At 45.3% G+C, this 18023-nt stretch overlaps 1 protein-coding gene across 5 annotated transcripts in view; it reads right to left on the reverse strand.

Moving 5' to 3' along the window:
• CFAP46 (cilia and flagella associated protein 46) overlaps positions 1–18023 on the reverse strand; it is a 211128-nt gene that overhangs the window by 40964 nt on the left and 152141 nt on the right. For all 5 annotated transcript variants that reach the window (XM_083149297.1, XM_083149298.1, XM_083149295.1 and 2 more), the window contains 2 exons: positions 15060–15239; positions 10254–10421 (listed from right to left, as the gene is read on the reverse strand). In XM_083149297.1, coding sequence (XP_083005423.1) covers positions 10254–10421; positions 15060–15239 — 348 coding nt within the window. The remainder of the gene's footprint in view (positions 1–10253; positions 10422–15059; positions 15240–18023) is intronic.

Here is an 18023-nt window from a genome sequence, read left to right on the forward strand (position 1 = left end):
CATTATGCACCATACACCTGCCCTTTGCAAACTGGACTCTGTAGCCTTTTGCCTCGAGTACGCTGATGGCGATGAGGTTACTTCCCAATTCTGGTACATACAGGACGTCTTGGATATCTGTGACTACTGTCTGTCCCTCAATTCTTAGTCTCACTGTGATTGTCCCAACACTTGATGCAGTAAGGACCTTTTCACCAATCCCGGTAACTGTTGTGGGTGTACACTGTGTTAAAGAATTGAACCACTCCTTGTTGCAGCTGAAGTGTCTAGAGGCTCCCGAGTCCATGTACCAGCGATCCCTCCTTGGCTTGTCTGCTACATTCAGTGCCAACTCGTTCTTCTTGTCAAGCCGCTTGTGCGTACCACTAGTGTTCTTCATCCTGCATTCTGAAGCCTTGTGCCCTACTTTGTGGCACACATAACATTTGAATGTGCATTTCTTGGGTTTTGCACCCTTTGCTACTAAGGCAGAACCCTCAGCTATGGCATCCTTGTGGATTCTCTCTTGGAACTGTAGTAGCTTGGCCCTCACAACTTCTGTTGTAAGCTTGGTTTCATTCGACTCTAGTGCGACAACTAGGAAGTCAAATTCTGGAGCATTACCATTGCCACTTCTTCCTCATCCACTTTTGCTCCTACACATGCCAATTGCTGAGCTATTGATAGTATTTTATCAATGTAATCGTTCATGTCCTTGCATGCATTCAACTTTGTTCCATACAGTGTGCGTCTCAGACTTATCCTCCTCATTAGGCCTTTATTCTCATAAGCACCTTGTAGAGTTGTCCACATGTCCTTAGCGGACTCCTTCCCACAGATCGTAGAATAAACGTGCTGCTCCACAGCCAGGCCTATTGTGCCAATGGCCTTGTCTACCTCTTCAGGGTTTGGACTATCTCCTGGGGCTATTGTGACTTTCCATAGCTTCTCCCTTTTAAGCTGCATTTCCATAGCGAACTTCCATGTAGTGTAATTCTCTGAGCCTTTGAGTTTTGGAAAGTTCATGCTATGCCCTGTACTGTGCATTCTCGTTAACTCTTCCACAAATGTCAATTCAGAAATATTTCTTTGTGTTCTTTTATGTACTGCGTTAGCACTTGGTCCTTAGGGTGTTAATCTTCGTGCACGTGACGTGCTGGGCCCATAACCTATTGGCAGAGTGTCTATATATACGTGCTGTGTGGTTGTTAGACGACAGACTTTAGAAGATGTAACCAGCTTGGGATTTATTCAAGTGATAAGCTTGCAGAATACAACAGTACTTCAGTAGTTAACTTCAGGTGTAATACAACTGATGCAGGAATCACAGTTTCGGGTGTTACTTATCTGTAGCATTCAGCTTGTGCAGGGTTAATGGCAATTGACTGGTTTACGCTGCGGTATCTCTCCCAGCGACGCTGCTGCCACAGATGATGAATCTCCCTGTATAAAGGACACGCTTGTAACGGGAGTACAGCGGGGCTTGCTCTTGTGCGCTCCGATGCACGTGGAGCTGCAAACAGGCATGGAGGATGTCACACACGCGCTGAGGCACACTATCTCGCTATCACTTCCCTACAAGAAAGGAAACGCTGCCAGCAGGGTCAGGGGTCTCTGCCCTGCTATTCGCTATGTGAGCTGTCACTCAGGGTGACGTCTAGCTACAGTGGCTGCAAGGGGACAAGGCAGTCTGTAGGCTGCACACTAACCAGTGTATGGAGACAGACGCAGGGCGCTGCTTTCTAACAGTCATCGCCAAATGTACTGGCAGCCCAAGAGGAGGAGGAGTTTCCAGTTCTGTGTATGATGGGTGCCAGAGGGAGGGAAGCACTGGAGCTCTGGTGCTGTTTGTCTGTGTCTCTGGTCAGGGCCGAAACTAGGGTTTCCGGCGCCCGGGCCAAGGCAGTCATTTGGTGCCCCCAAATGATTGCCTTGGCCCTGGCGCCGGAGACCCCCCCTCCCCGCTAACAACTTACATAACTCCTGTGTGCAGCCAGCGGGGGTCCGGGGACAGGCAGTGGGGTTCCGGGGACTGGTGTAGCCGCTGAAGTGGCAGCTTGACTCCGTCCATCTCTCCTACTAGCGCGGCGGCGGGAAGCGCTGGTGATGACTTTGAAAAGACTTGCCGGACACTGATTGGCTGAATTCAGCCAATCAGCGTCCGGCAAGTCTTTTCAAAGTCATCACCAGCGCTTCCCGCCGCCACGCTAGTAGGAGAGAGTAAAGACGGACAGAGTCAAGCTGCCGCTACAGCGGCTACCCGGAACCCCGCTGCCTGTCACCGGACCTCCGCTGGCTGTCCCCAGCCCCTCCAGCGCCCGGTGCGCGTGACCCCCCAGACCCCCCTAGTTACGGCCCTGCTCTGGTGTTGTGATTTTAACTGGAGGGGCCGCAGTCCCTCAGCCCAATAGCAGGAGCCGCCACTGCACTACCCTTTCTGTGTGAAGTATTTTTTCCTCAAATTTCCCCTGAATCTTCCTCCCTCTAATCCTGCCAATGCCCTATAAAAAGTTAACGGGAGTCTGCAGAGTCTAATAAGAGTTTTATGATAAGAATATCAGATAATGGACGAGATGTACTGAACTGCAAAAAGTGATCGAGTAGAGTGACAAGCAGCCAGCCAATCAACTTCTGCCTGTCATTCTTCAAACACAGCCTGTAACATGGAAGTTCGGTGCTCATTGGCTGGTGGTCTTCATTCTCTATTTTATCACTATTCAAACTTAGTACATCTGGCCCAATGTGTCTGTTGTGTGTCACTTTTTTCTTTGTCTCATACATATATATTCTGTTTTATGGGGTTTCTTTTTCAGATATGTCATTTATTTCTTTTGATATATTCATTAGATTTTTGTTGGATGGATAGTTTTTCAAGAAGCAAATGAAAAAATATTGTATTAATTATATAATTCTTTGTTCTCTCATTCTTTATGGTGAGTGTTTTTAAAGCACTGAATCCTTTATTTTCTAACACTATTTCTATGTATATGTGTTGTATGTGTTCAAATTTTAGCCTCTAAATTTTCACCAACTGAATGCTATTCCTGATTGTCCATACCAGCTAAAAGACAAATATTTGTTTTTTTTAAAGAACTAATAAAAGCGAAGTTTTAATAAATTTTAATAACACAAATTTCAATTGGTGTGCACCCGTCAAATACAACCTCTGTCCCCTCTTTTTTGTATATGAATTTTGGTTGTTTAGGGCTGCACCCCAGCTAGTAAAACAAAATATAAATTGTGGCCTAATGAGTCTATGAAACAATAGACCAAGTTGTGTGCAGACTAATTGTTTATTCCTTGTGTGTTCGTGGTGTGTACGTTTGTATTGTAGAAATTCTGTATTTAATCTGTTACATAAATCTCTGATATGTATTTCAGAGGTGAAACTACCATTGGTGCAGCAGGTACAGTGTGCCTGGGCCCCTGAGGACTAAAGCCTCATACACACGGTGTGATTCATTTTCTATTCAATCGCACGGTGTAGTGTACACATTTGATTCAGACTATATAGTACAGATCTGTACTATACATAGCTGCCTCCCCTCCTGCATTCTGCAGGAGACTCCCTGAAATAACAGCAATCTCCCTTTCTCGCTCATTAGTCTAGCAATCTCCCTCATTTCACCTAGCCCACATTACACTGTTACACCATAGTTACCTCCCCTCCAGCATTCTGCAGGAGACTCCCTGACATAGCAGCAATCTCCCTCATTAGTCTAGCAATCTCCCTCATTTCACCTAACCCATATTACACTGTTACATTTTTGGGGAAAAAAGGAATGAGAGACAGATACATTTACATTGAATCATCAGCACCATTTCCCAGCACTTTACCAAGTATAGTAGCTCTAACTAACTGTTGTGGCTCATCTACATTTGGATATAAGTCATTTTAAATTACACACCCACGCTTCTAAGTACCGCGCATACAATCTCTTTTCACAATCTCTCCATATATGGAACTAAGCACGCCCTTTGGGTGGAGCATGACACGCCCCCACAATGGAGCACTTTGCAATATTCTATTACCAACCTTTTCAATTCAATTTTGATGCAGTGGCTGCAGCGCATCAGGATCGAATGCGGCTGAAAACCATTCGATTTCAATTCGATTTTGACTATATAAGCAAAAGTTAGTAAAAAAAGATTTGAACCGTGAGTATGGGGCTTGTGGGGCCCCCACTGCTGCCCTTCTCATCCCCTGCCTGTCACACTCTGCCTCCCCCTGTGACCCTCTGCGTGTCCCTGTCACCCATTGCCATTTGGCATACTGTATTGTTAACTTGGATTAGGGTGGAGGAGGGGGGCCAAAATTATATTTCTGCACTCTAGCCCACAAGTTCCGCCACTGATGTATTGTACAAGGTATGGTGACAGAATACAGTTATTTACTCAGATCAGACCCTTCAGACACAATTCTATTATATAGAATATCAAATATAGGTGTTGAAACAAGTTTGCAATTCACCCTAGGGATGGAAATCCCAACCGGTCACTTAGAATTATATCTAGTTCTGTTCTTCACATGTAATGAACTCTCTTTATACAGCATAGACGTGTGCAGTGTAGTGTATAGGACAACAGATCAATTCCACGTGTGTATGCATATACTTATGGGATACTAGTCTCTATCCTGTCACACCGAATCTTTGTTCAACATTACACCCTTTCTGTGAACTTACATGGACCACATATTTTAAAAGTTACTGATTACATTACCACCATCACGATTGTTAATACTTTACCGTCCCAGTGGGCATAGAGGGAGAATATAATAGTGTACCAGGCGCAGCGAGAGACCGCGGGTGAGATTTAATAGGATGAGAGATTCAGAAAGTGAGAGATTTGGTAAAAAATCTATAGTTTTTTTTAAAGCGGCAATCATTTACACTGCAAAATCAAACTAGTGTTGCTGTGTAAATGATTGCGCTTTAAAGAAACTGGAGATTTCTTACCAAATCTCTCACTTTCTGAATCTCTCATCCTATTAAATCTCACCCCGCGTCTGTAGCATGGCAAGTGCAGCAAGCCTTGCTTTGGGATGCGGCACAATTATACAGTGTTCATGTTGACTTATGTTGACATGGACACCAAAAAGTGGAATACCAATGTTGACTATTTCTCAAGTCGACACAAGCAAAGGCTTATGTCGTCATTTTTCCTGTGTCGATCTTTTGAACATGTCAGCCTTTTTGATGTGTCCACATTTTGACTGTTGACCAATAGTGGTCGACCTAATGCCTGTCAACATAGACTCTGTCGACCTTTCGACCCATACCCTAGTGTACCTCATGGAATTGGATAAAAGTATTTATCTGGGAATACAAAAAATACTATTTTTTCCTATCTACTAATAGGGGAACGCTGTGCATGACAAATGCTGTCCATTGTCTGTGCATGTGCAGACGAGAGCCTGCTGCCCCCGCTCCCTCCTGACAGTATCCGCAAATGTGTGTGCGCCTACCCATGCTGGCACCCCGTGGCCGACCTATTTAGGCGGCGACAGGAAACATGTGCTATGTATGGGGCCATAATGTAAAACCTGTAGAAGTGTACAAATGTGTGCACTGAGGATCAACACGTGGCAGAAAATTTGGCAGTCACAGGATGTACAGATGGGGCATGGCTCATCTTTGCCATCCCCCGCCAGCCGCCATCTGTATAGCGAGAAGGGGATGCGCGCGCACGAGAGGCGCGCGCGTCCCGCTTCAAGCGCTTCCCCCGGGGTCCCCGCCGCCTGCCCGCACCCCCCCTAACCCTGTCAGTCTCCCTGAAGCGGAGACGGACAGGGTTCCCGTTGCCCTGCCGACGGAGATTGAGACGCGCGTGCGTGTGAGACGCACGCGCGTCTCAGTCAAATGGCGAGCCGGGCTGCTGGCGGGTCGCCAGCGGTGACGTTCTGGCGATTCGCCAGCAAAGAAGAGCCTGGCCCCATCTGTAAAGGTTACCAGTGGAGTACCTCAGGGATGTATTTGGACCAGTGCTTTTTAATATCTTTATTGTGATATTGTAAATGGAATTAAGGGTAAAATGTGCCTTTTTGCAGATGACACAAAGGTATGCAACAGGGTAGACACACCAGGAGGGGTAAAACAAACGATTGATGATCCAGGTTAGAGGCATGGTCAAGAGCATGGCAACTACAGTTTAATGCCACAAAATGCTAAATCATGCACTTGGGTCTCAAAAATCCAAAGACTAAATATAGCATAAATGGCACTATAATGGAAACTACTGAGGAAGAGTCGGATCTAGGTGTCACTATTTCAGGGGACTTAAAGGCAGGTAGGCAATGTAACAAAGCAATGAAGAAGGCAAGTCAGATGCTTGGTTGCATAGGGAGAGGTGTCCACAATAGAAAGAAAGAAGGAATAATGCCACTGTATAGGTCATTGGTACGTCCTCACCTAGAGTATTGTGTTCAGTTCTGGAGGCCATATCTCCAGAAGGATATAAATACATTAGAATCTGTACAAAGAAGAGCAACTAAAATGGTGCATGGCCTACATCACAAAACGTACCAGGAAAGACTAAAAGATCTTAATATGTATACTTTGGAGCAGAGAAGGGAAAATGGGACATGATAGAAACTTTTAAATATATCAAGGGCTTTAACAAGGTCCAGGTGGGAGACATTCTTCACAGGAAGAGGAGCAACAGAACACGAGGACATGCACTGACACTAGAGGTAGGAAGAAAGATTCAGGGGAAGTGTGAGGAAGAATTACCTCACAGAAAGAGTAGTAGATAAGCGGAATAGCCTCCCATCAGAGGTGGTAGAGGCAAATACAGTAGAACAATTTAAACATGCTTGGGATAGGCATATTGATATCCTAAGGATCAAATATGGTTTGAGGTAACCTGTTTAAAAAAGGGGCAGACTAGATGGGCCAAGTGGTTCTTATCTGCCATCACATTCTATGTTTCTATGAGAACGTGATTCCAGGTTAACATCTTACAGTGAACTCCATCTATTCCAACAGTTCGAAATGGGGGAACTAAAGAGCCTTAAGAATGAGATTTTAATCGGACAGTACTACAGGTGGGTTAGTAATCACCTGTAGCAAAGCCTAAACTGCCTGCATCCTCCTTCTTCTTGTGGAAGAAAACAGAAAGTGCAGACTGCAGACCTATATGTTAAGAGTATTGACATCTTATTCTAATTGACTTGGTCCTCCATGCGTTCGCACAGAGGATCGAGGATGCGTAAATGCATTTCTGCGCATGTGCAGACGGAAAGTGCGTGCACCCACGGAGAACATTCTGCTCGCCGGGTGCACGCACCCTACACAGTGGATGGGGGGTGCCGGGCAGCCTCATTAGCATATGGGAACGCCCAGCGTTTCATGGGTGTTCCCATGAGAACGCTGGGCATTCTCATGCTAATGAGGCCGTGACATGGGTGCGGGGGGGGGGCGAATTTCGCAGGCTTACGAGTCAATCAGAATAAGGTCCTTCGTTTCAGACCCAATGGAACAGACATATATTAATGGCTCCAATGTAAATACAGAAGATAACTGCTGAAGCCATAGAGTGAAATGTGTCATTTATTACACAAAAGACCTTAGTTTTAGGGTGATATAAACACAGAACAGCAATCCATACAGATTTCTCAGGATTTTTGTATGATAATCACAATTAATCAATATTGGAGAGAAATACAATGACATTGGCTGTTATTTCCATGATTGTGAAATTCCATGAAGCTCCAAACAAAATAATCCCCAGACAAGGATGTGTATTGGGAGAATAGACGCTGCTATGTGCATGTGAGTATTGGACGTTCTCTGATAACAGTCTCCCACAGCGATATGTGCTGTTTAACTACATTATATTATTATGTTTTATATAACAGGCACCAACAAGTGTCTGCAGAGACATACAAGGAGTAAACATAAAAACACAAGTATCAAAGCATACTGTAAGTACAAAAAACAAAAGGTAAACCATAGCTTAAGTAGGCCCAATCACGCCCCAATTAGGCGTGGGGCGTGATTATGGCACAAGCATTAGTCTGGAATTGACCCGGAGGGAGGGAGGAACAACACACTTGGCCTTGGCGCGCCACTCGGCAGCTCGGCTCAGCAGTCCCCGCCCCTGCACGGCCATTCTATACACAGCAGCCAATAGGCTGCGTATATAGTATATCCAATGGGTGGCAGTGGCTCAGCTCAGCCTGGGCCAGTGAGCCTCTAGGACGCAGGACAGTGGTTCATGTGACTCTTATTATGTTCATGGCCGAGAGGGCAGCGGCGAGTGACGAGCGGCAACAGTGGGAGTGTCGTCATGAATTATGCTGGTGGCACCACTCATCACTCGCCGCTGCCCACTCGGCCATGCACATAATAAAAGAGTCAGTGACTCAGACTGACGGCTGCCACCCGTAATAGGTGCCGCCCCGTGACTCTTGGGCCTAGTAACAAATCTGAGCCTGCCTAGCCGTGATAGCTAACATTAGGAGAAGGTGAGAGGGTGGACTGATAATGACACATGTGGAGGGGTAGAGCAGAAGAGTGTTGAGTTAAGAGAGGGGAAGCTTTAATAAATAGTTGTGTCTATTTAAACCTGGAGAGACTGGTCAGCAGTCTGGTTAGGGGATTTATTGAATTCCAGAGGAGGAAGGAACTAGAGTGCTACAGTAGGTCTTGGAGGTGAGCACAAGATGAAGTCAGCAGAGAGGAAGAGGTAATGGTCAGAGAAGAAGTGTAGAGGGGGTTGCACAGAAATGTGGCTGGAGATGTAGGAGGCTGTGTTTAAGGACTTTATAATACACTATTCCTAATGAGCCTCTGACCTGGAATTTTACCAGGGCAACCTAGGTCCTAGTTTGGTGTGAAAGGGACTACCTGAGTTTGGTACCACTGAAAAATGACCAGGTCACAACCAGTGTCAAACAAGGGATCGACCTGGGTAGTCTGCAGTGTGAAAGCACCACAAGGTTTATCCAACCTCAGTCACGGCGCAAAACAGAGCAGAGAGACTTTAAGACCAGTGCTTGTAGATGATCAATGGGACAACCCAGTAATAACCCAGGTCCAGCCTGCAGTAATCAAGGTTTCAAGCAGCTCTGACACGGCTTGAAACCATGTTCAATAACTGGATGTGGGTATTTGGTGTGAAAGGGGTATAAGTTAGTTTGAGGAATTAGAACTGGATTCTGTGGAGGATATCGAGTATCAAAGGCAGCAGATATTCCAGGAGGATGAGCAGAGACAAACGACCAATGGATTTTGTGATGAGGGCATTTATAATAGTTTAATTCTTTATAAGCACTTAATCTGAGAGTTTGGATTTTATTTTTACCCGAAATGCTTCTTAGTCGCAACACAATGCGACTATGACCACCTGGAGAATGTGCCATGACACTTGGATATTGTGTGTGGCTGAGTCTGTATACAGAGCAGAATAGATCTTGTACTAGAAGAAAAACTGTGGCTGCTGTATTGTAGCACTTCATTTACAGATTTAGAAGGGTTTATTTACTAAGATGGGCGTTCTATTAAAAATGTGATGTTGCTATGGACAACCAATCAGATTCTACTTCTTATTTAGCACCTTCTAGAAGATAATAGATAGAATCTCAATGGTTGCCTATAGCAACATCCCATCTTCAATAAAACTCCCATCTTAGTAAATAAACCCCAGAGACTCAGTCGCATTCAGATGTACAACGGTCATATACAGATGTTGCGCCGGTCATTCAGGCTGGGGCCAGCCACCAGTCAGTCTCTACCATTGGCCCGCCAGCTGCCGGAAGGCATGAGACGCTCACGCGCCCCGTTCCGACGGAGCTCCCCATCGGTCCCTGCCGCCTCGCCGCCGGTCTCTGTCGGTTGCTACCGCCTCCCCGCACACCCCCCCCCCCCCACCTAACCCTGCCTATCTCCCTGAAGCAGAGACGGGCATGGTTTCCGCCCCCAAATGACTAGGACACGTGTGCATGTAAGAAGCTCGCGCGTCCCAGTCAGATGGAGTCCTTCTCAGCCAGCACTCGCCAGCGGGGACATTCTGGCGAACGCTGGAGCTGAATGAGAGGGGCTCCATTTGTATAACAATTAATCAGCAGAGTCTCCACATTGCGACTAAGAAGCATTTTTGTACAAAAAGAAGCCTGAAGCTAGCAGAGGCTCAGAGGACCTGGCGCTCTGAGAGAGGTTGTTTGGCGCAAGTACAGCAATGATGTAAAGGACACATTTGTACCTGGTAAAAAGGCCATTATTACAGTGATGATCTCAGTTATGCTATACAGTAATAAGAAGTAATATATTTACTTTTGATGTAGCAGCCAATGTTTGCTCAATTTGTTTTTTCAGGGGGCCGTCATCTCCCCGCACTTGCAGGTAGCGCAGGAGGTGCATCAGTGCTGCCAACTGTGAGTTGCTGGTGTTGTGTGTAGCTGTGAGCACCAGGTCTTCCGTCATCATACAGGACAAACAGCTCTGAGGAAAAACAAACAGTTATTCAGCTTAAACATTTTTAACTGCTGCGTTTTCATAGAAACCTAGAATTTGACAGCAGATAAGAACCATTTGGCTGATCCAGTCGCCCCATATACACATGCACTACGGTTATATTTTGTTGGAAGCCAAATTAACTTGCCAGTATATTTTTGGATTGGGGGAGGAAACTGGAGTACACAGAGGAAACCCACGCAAGCACGGGGAGAACATACATACTCCACACAGTTAGACCATGGTGGTAGACGAACCCAAGACCTCAGTGCTGTGAGGCAGTAATGCTAACCATTACACCATTCATACTGTCCTGCCTATAGATCACATTTAGCCATAAGAGGATTTGTGCGGAGAACCTGTTTTATACATGCACGCTGACCAGTGGTGGTGCTTTTCTACTGCAAGGTGCTATTTTCTGAATATCTCATGTAGAGTGACATTGGCCAAAGTATATACAATTACCTATACAAGGCACCGGAGCGCCCCAGGCGAGTCGGGGTGGGGGCGCCCCGGTGCCGGGGGGGGTGTGTACCTGTCCTGCGGCGCTGTGTATACAAAGCTTGCGGTGGCGGCGGCAGCGGGGGGTCCCTGCAGTCAAGAAATAACGAGCGCTATCCGCCTGGCTACGCGGAAGCGCTTCTGTTGTGAAAACACTGGCCGCACGGCGCACGCTGATTGGCTGAATGTCAGCCAATCAGCGTGCAGCCAGTGTTTCCACAAGAGAAGCGCTTCCGCGTAGCCAGGTGGATAGCGCTCGTTATTTCTTGACTGCAGGGACCCCCCGCTGCCGCCGCAAGCTTTATATACACAGCGCCGCAGGACAGGTACCCCCGCGGCACGGGGGGGGGGGGGGGGGGGGGGCGCCCTAGGCAAATGCCCAGATTTGCCTAGTGGTGGCGCCGGCCCTGTACCTATATTTCATGTGAAAGGGACTTGTGGCAGGAAATGCCAGTGAAGAATGACTAATCAACATACTATAGATATTCAGTATACTTTGTTCAGTGTTAAGCTGTATTACACACGTTGCGATTTTGGCTATAATTTTGACTATATGATCAAAATCTCACAGTGTTCAGCCTCATGCGATCCCGATGCGCAGCCCTGCAGTGTCGGTATCCAATGGGTAAATAGAATAGACTGTGCATGAAAGTCTATTTTGACTATGCTGCCTGTAGAATAGGACTTACTTTAGTACGAATACAAGTGCATTTAGTCAAAATTGGCAATGCTCCAGAATCTCACCGCGTGTACATGCCTTAAGTGTGACATTTCCCTGAACTTTCTTAGGCAGTAGTGTCCTCCCAATGCATAAGAGACAGCTATAGCTCCTCCCACATGGTTAGGAAGATGCAGTAATGTTCTGGATACAGGATGAATAAATGAGAATGCAGTCGTTCCAGCTACTGTGACACCACTGAACCTGCCCTGTGTATAAATCCAGCAGCGCATACTGTGGAGGTCACTTAGTAAGCACAAAACTGAAGCTTTAAATTCTGCTGGTCACATTGGTGTGGGATACACTTGCACCGCAGTCGTGTAATCATTGCCATACCTCTCTGTTTTCAAAGTTGTGATTCCTGGCATTTTAAAGATGTCGTTTACCGCAAATCACATTATTATGATGCCCAGGACAGCCACTTCACTTGGGAAAATTCGAGATGGTGAGCAACATGCAGAAGACTGGTCTACACTGCCCGGAGTCTGGGACAGACAACCATAACAGGAGCATTTGCAGTAGCAGTTGGCACTGGCACAAAGGAAGAGTTGGGTGAAGTAAAGATACAACTAGGGAGTAGGCAGGCATGGAGAAGGTGCCTTTTCAACCAGGGACAGCAGTGTAGGTCCCTGGACAATGCAATGCACTAGGCCCCCTTCACATCCATTAATGGGAATAAAAATTAATGGTAGAGCAGTGGCGTATTTATAATGGGGGAAGTGTGTGCGGTGCTTAACAGCCCCTGAGTCCACATTTTTAATACAGTATTTAACCCTCTCCCAACCTGTGCAGCATCACTGCAGAAACCCCCGGAAAAATGTGCTCATGCGCATTAGAGTCTGAGCCCTCTAGTGCTGTTCTGCTGCCTGCAGAGAGGACGAGGCCCAGACGGAGAAGGCTCCTTCTCTCTTACAACGCCCCTGCAGAGCCATAACTAGATATTTTTGTGCAGAAAGAGCTATGGTGTCCCTGGAACACGGACAGGAGCGTGGTCTGAGAACTGAGGTAATCACACAATAGTACCCCCAATTCAAATTATACCTTAGGAAGGCAACCAATAAACTGTCAGACCAGCTTGGTAGGGACAGGAAGCTGTATCTGCTATGGGCCCTTTGGATATTGGGGCCCCTGGGCAGCTGCCCACTGTGCCCAATGGAAGTGATGGCCCTGTTTCCTGCAGCGTTCCATTTTGCGCTGAGAGGAGCACCCCTACTCAAACAGAATGTTGAATTGCATTATGCAATGTCATAAAAATCCAGGATATAAATGTAATTCCTTAAGATGAACTCGTGGAATAAAAAAAAAAAAGAAAGATCAAAAGAAACTAGCATTTGCTTTTACCCCTATATTCAATACTGTAAAAAAATATATATTCAAGAACCATTGCCATATTCTGAGAGAGGATCCTATTATAAAAGAAGTCATTTTGGAAAACCCGCACTTTGCTTTATAGGAAGGCTGTTAATTTAAAGAACCGGCTAGTAAAAAGTGCCATGCCTGAGAAAAGGTCGGGAAGGATCAAGGGGATTTCACCAATGTGGACCGCGCCTTGTAAGCAGGTCTCATAACGGGCAAGTCTAATTCCAATAAAAGAGAATTTAACATTTTAGAGTTCATGACCTGTACTAGCAATAACTGCGGCTATGTTATAGAATGAATTTGTGGCCTTCAATATATTTGTTGAACCATGAAAAAGCTTAAGGACAGATGGAGCAAACACTTACACAACAGAAATTCCCTATCAAAACATTTCAAGGACAAACACGAGAGTTCCATAAAAGGCATCAAAAACATGATCGGTAATCCAAAGGTTGGGTGAAATTGGAGAACTAAGGGGATTGAGAATTAGCCAAAACAGAAATGACATTTTTGAAGCCAATACTCTTGAGCCATCAGCATTAAATCATGACTTTGATATTTAATGGTTTTTATCATATGTTTATAATAATTTAAATCCAGGATCCTGAGGGGTAGAACTACCGAGAGTAGGCATGAGAAGTATGGTTTTGTAATCCCTGTTCTATTTAATAAGTGTAGTACATTGTTTATATTGCTGTGGATGGAAAGGTCTACAATGTCTAGGATTACAATATGTCAACATTGACAGAAGGCCAGCAAGAGGTCGACAATGACAAAAGGTTGACACAAGCAAAAGGTAGACATGAAAAATGTCATCACATGAGGTTTGAACTCCTAAACATGTGCTGTGGGACAAGGAAGTGGGTGTGTTTATTGAAAGCACTATAAGTATGTCCAATGGACACGACCGAGATACACCCCAAGGAAGACTATTGATGTTGAAAGTCGTTGGAAGGACTATGTGGCCATGCAAGATGTTCAACAGTATTTCAACATCTGATTTCCAGGAGAGGTTAGATACCTGGGAACTGCAGATCCCTTTCCTACTATAAAGCCCAATATAGTACTAAGCGATTCCTACAGTTTTTTTTCTTGCTTTATGTTTTATTTAAATTAATAACAAAGAAAGGGAAGTCTTTACAAGAATTGTAAAAGACCATTGTTGAATTATACACCTCTAGTCAGTCATGCTCTTTAACTGGCCGACAGGAGGTCAGAATGGGCACAGAATACTGACATACTGTGGTTTGGATAATATTATTTGCCCAATGATTTGCACTATGCAAACTGATGTGTTTATGTATTTGAGGTGAATCAGACTTGCAGCAACTCAGTGTGGAATATTCTGAGCTAAGAAGAACCACACAAGTTCTTGTTTGTAGCCATCCCAACCGGAAGCGCTGGTTCCACTTCCTCTGTTTTATAATGTCATAAAACACTTTACATGCAAATGTCCTATGGAACATGGAATTCAGAATGACTCCATAAACAAAAACTAAACAAATAAACAAAATAGCCAGCATGCCACCTTCTACAGATATCAGAACAACCCCAAAGCTAGAGGGCTTTAACTGCTGGAGGCAGGTGGACTCTTGTGGCTGCTGGAGGCAGGTGGACTCTTGTGGCTGCTGACATGGAGACTCTCCGCTCTTCCTAACAAAAGACCTCTGGGCTTAATCCAATCAGTTAAAATAATTCAATTACGCAGAGGACCCTTTAATCTGCCCCTTCTCCGTCTTGCACTTTGTCGTGTAGAAGCACAGTGTGCAGTACCAGAGTCCACCGCCACCAGTGATGAGAAGAAAGAGGAAGCACACTTTCCAGTCACAACAGACATTAGATAACGCACTCACATTCTACATGTCACTACATAATATAAAAAGTATATTTAACATGTGACACGACTACTTACACTCTTTTTAACCAAGGGTTACATATATTCCATCCCAACGGAACCGCAAATAATATACATTAAGCTTGTCTGTAGAAAAAGACCCTACAACTCATAAGCAACTGAAAAGAAAACCCCTTATTATAAAGTCAGAAACCTGATGAAGAGCTAGAAATAACCCAGCAGTAAAAGGGTCAAACTGTCCGAGGCAGGAACAGATCTCAAGGCTGGCAGATGACAAGGTATCCATCAAGCTGCTGTTTATTGCAACATTAACGGACTGTAGCAAAATCTCTGTGGCCTGGGCAAGGTATATCTGTGCCACTGTCCTTCTGGTCTGAAAAAAAATAAAAATCACATTTTGCAGAATAAATGACATTTTAACAGCTTATACATACAGTACCAATACTCTCATACAAAGTAACATTAATTATTGCGCTGAAGGGTTCTCATCCACTACTTTGGAAACATTAAATACGTTTATGTAACAACACATACACCTCTTTGAATATGTGTCAGGTCTACCAGATGATATGGTCAGTTCCATCTTAAGAGCATTGTAGGCCCCGGGCAAAGCAATGCGTTTGGGGCCCATCCATGGGAAAAAAATGTAATAAAAAAATTATTCATGATACGCCCCTCCTGTGGTTCTGTGCCATCTCTCCAGTTGCTTCCACACAATAACTGGCTGTCAGCACTCTGATTGGTGGATAGCCCCACCCATCAACCAATTAGCATGCTGACAGCCATTCGCTGTCTGGCTGCAGGCTGGGAGGCAGGAAGAGAATGCTGCCTGGCTGCTCTGATTGTGTGAGATTCACAATCAGAGCGACCAGGCAGCATTCTATACTGCTGAAGTTCTGTGTTTGGGGGCATGGCCAGTGCAATCGCGTCAACGTAGTCATGATCCCCTGGGTCCCCCCCCCCATTGTAATACCGGCATTGCACAGTGTTGGGCAGGGCTACAATGACGCGATCCGCATCATTTGTACCCATAAACCCTTTGCCAAGTGGGGGGGGGAGACAATGTTCGGGAGCCTCCCGACCATTCTGGGAGGGTAGGCAACCCTGAAGTACAAACAGCAAATTCTAAATCACAAGGGTAAAAGAGAATGATACCCGATGTTACAATGTGTAGTGGGATACTGATATGACTGTATGAATGACCCAGGAATACAATGCACACTACTGATAAGGAAAAAGCTGTATAGAAAATTGCCAACAAACACTAATAAAACAAGACTGGGTATGAACCAACACACAAAAGCTAAGAGGCCCTGCTCACAACTGTTTGATGCCAGAGGCGAAGGGTCACAGATTGCATATTGTTCCAGCCGTATTGCAATGAGAAAAATGCTTAGCTGGTCTACACAGCAATGTTGGTTTGGGGTCAGAAGGTTGTTTGACTACAGAAAAAGAATAAATGTAAGTTCTGAGAGAACAGTGTAGAGTAGATGTAATAGAACCAAATAGCTTAGGGAGCATGGTTCAGGTATTTGATAAAATAGAAGATAAAAATACGAGTTTTCAGGTGTAGCTGAGACTGGGGTATTGCCTTACTGTATACTAGTATGAGGAATGAAATTCCATAAAGGGTGCAGTCAGAGTAGTGTAGTTGGCCGAGCTCATGTATTTCTTCTCAGCACCATAGGCGTTTCTTTAATGGGTGCAGTATACATTTGTACTTACCACTCCAGAGTCCTGTGGCGGCATCTCGGCACTGGAGACAACATCATTTAAAAATGTCCGCTGCAGCCCTTTCCGAGCCATTTGCTCAGGCACACTCTATAGACGGCCATCCACTAGTGTGATATGGTCACTTTTTATGCAATTCCGACACATTATGCGACGAATCGCATAAATAGTGACACATCGCAGGTCATTTACCTGCGACTGCAATGTGCATTCGCATTGCAGTCGCAGATCCTATGGGCTGCCATGAATATTTTGTTGCAGCCTGTAGCCCCTGCTAGGATCGCATATGATACATTGTATGCATAAATTGTATCATATGCAATCCTGTCCCCGGGAGCCACCGAGTGAGATGGCGGGTTATCGCATGCAATACCTCGCCCTAGTGGATGGGCCTTATATGTCCCCAGGAACAAGGTGCAGACGCCATGTTCCCGGAGACCTGTGCATGTGCAGTAGACCCTGGCATAATGGCAGAGTCTACTTGCTGTTAGAGAAGAGGGGTCCCGCAGTAGAGGCTGCACGCGGGTCGCCTCCTCTCTTAAACCGCCCCTGCTCAGAACCGCAATCTGCTGCCCCCTTCCCAAACCCATACTGCCACCAATACCCACATACCAGCCTCTCAAATTAAAGTGTGGAGGTGGCGTCTTACAAGTTGCACAGCCGCAAAGCTGTCTAATGGCCCTTGGAGTTGGGGGATATTTCGAGACAAACTAAGACCTGTATGTTGGTGCAGTTTTTGTAAATGGCATTATACAGTATATTATAAAAAGTTAGCAAGGGTGCATTAAGGCAGCAACAGTGTCTCTGAGTGCTAGGTGGTGCGCAGGTCTCTGTGAAACTGGTGCGACTATTTCCATACCATTTTCCCTTCTGCACATGTGCAAAACACTGAAAAAATGTCCGCTGCTCCATTTTAAAGGAGACCTATAAACCACCTAGTGTTCAGGGTCACTATCATTGCCACTGCGGTAAGTATTGAAATAATTGGTGCACGGTGTGCGGTGTGGGCCCTTCTGGAGCCAGAGGCCCACATTGCACCCGCGTATGTTAGATTGTGTTAGATATGCCGGTGTACTGTATGTTATATTGAATAGGACAATGTACATAGAATAGCGGACCGTGAATGGAGCAGTGGTACAACTTCTTGCAACAGAAAATGAGTTTATCTGCTGCATTCAAAATACATTGAAGGTATCGTAATGGGTACATTTTGAGCATATCAATGAAAGATCTTGTAGTGACTTGTGTGTATATTTTGGATTGGTTTCTCAGATGTATGGAACATGGAGATTCAGACCTGAATGTTCTCAAAATGGGCAAACCCATGTACACTGTACAGATGTGCCCTCACAGATCTTTCTCAATACGCCATGTGGTGCATGATGCAAGTATTTTTTTTTGCGCGACTGCAGCAATAGTGTATGAG

Source organism: Crinia signifera, chromosome 6 (genome assembly GCF_055691185.1).
Source record: "Crinia signifera chromosome 6, ASM5569118v1, whole genome shotgun sequence".
NCBI classification, from domain to species: domain Eukaryota; kingdom Metazoa; phylum Chordata; class Amphibia; order Anura; family Myobatrachidae; genus Crinia; species Crinia signifera.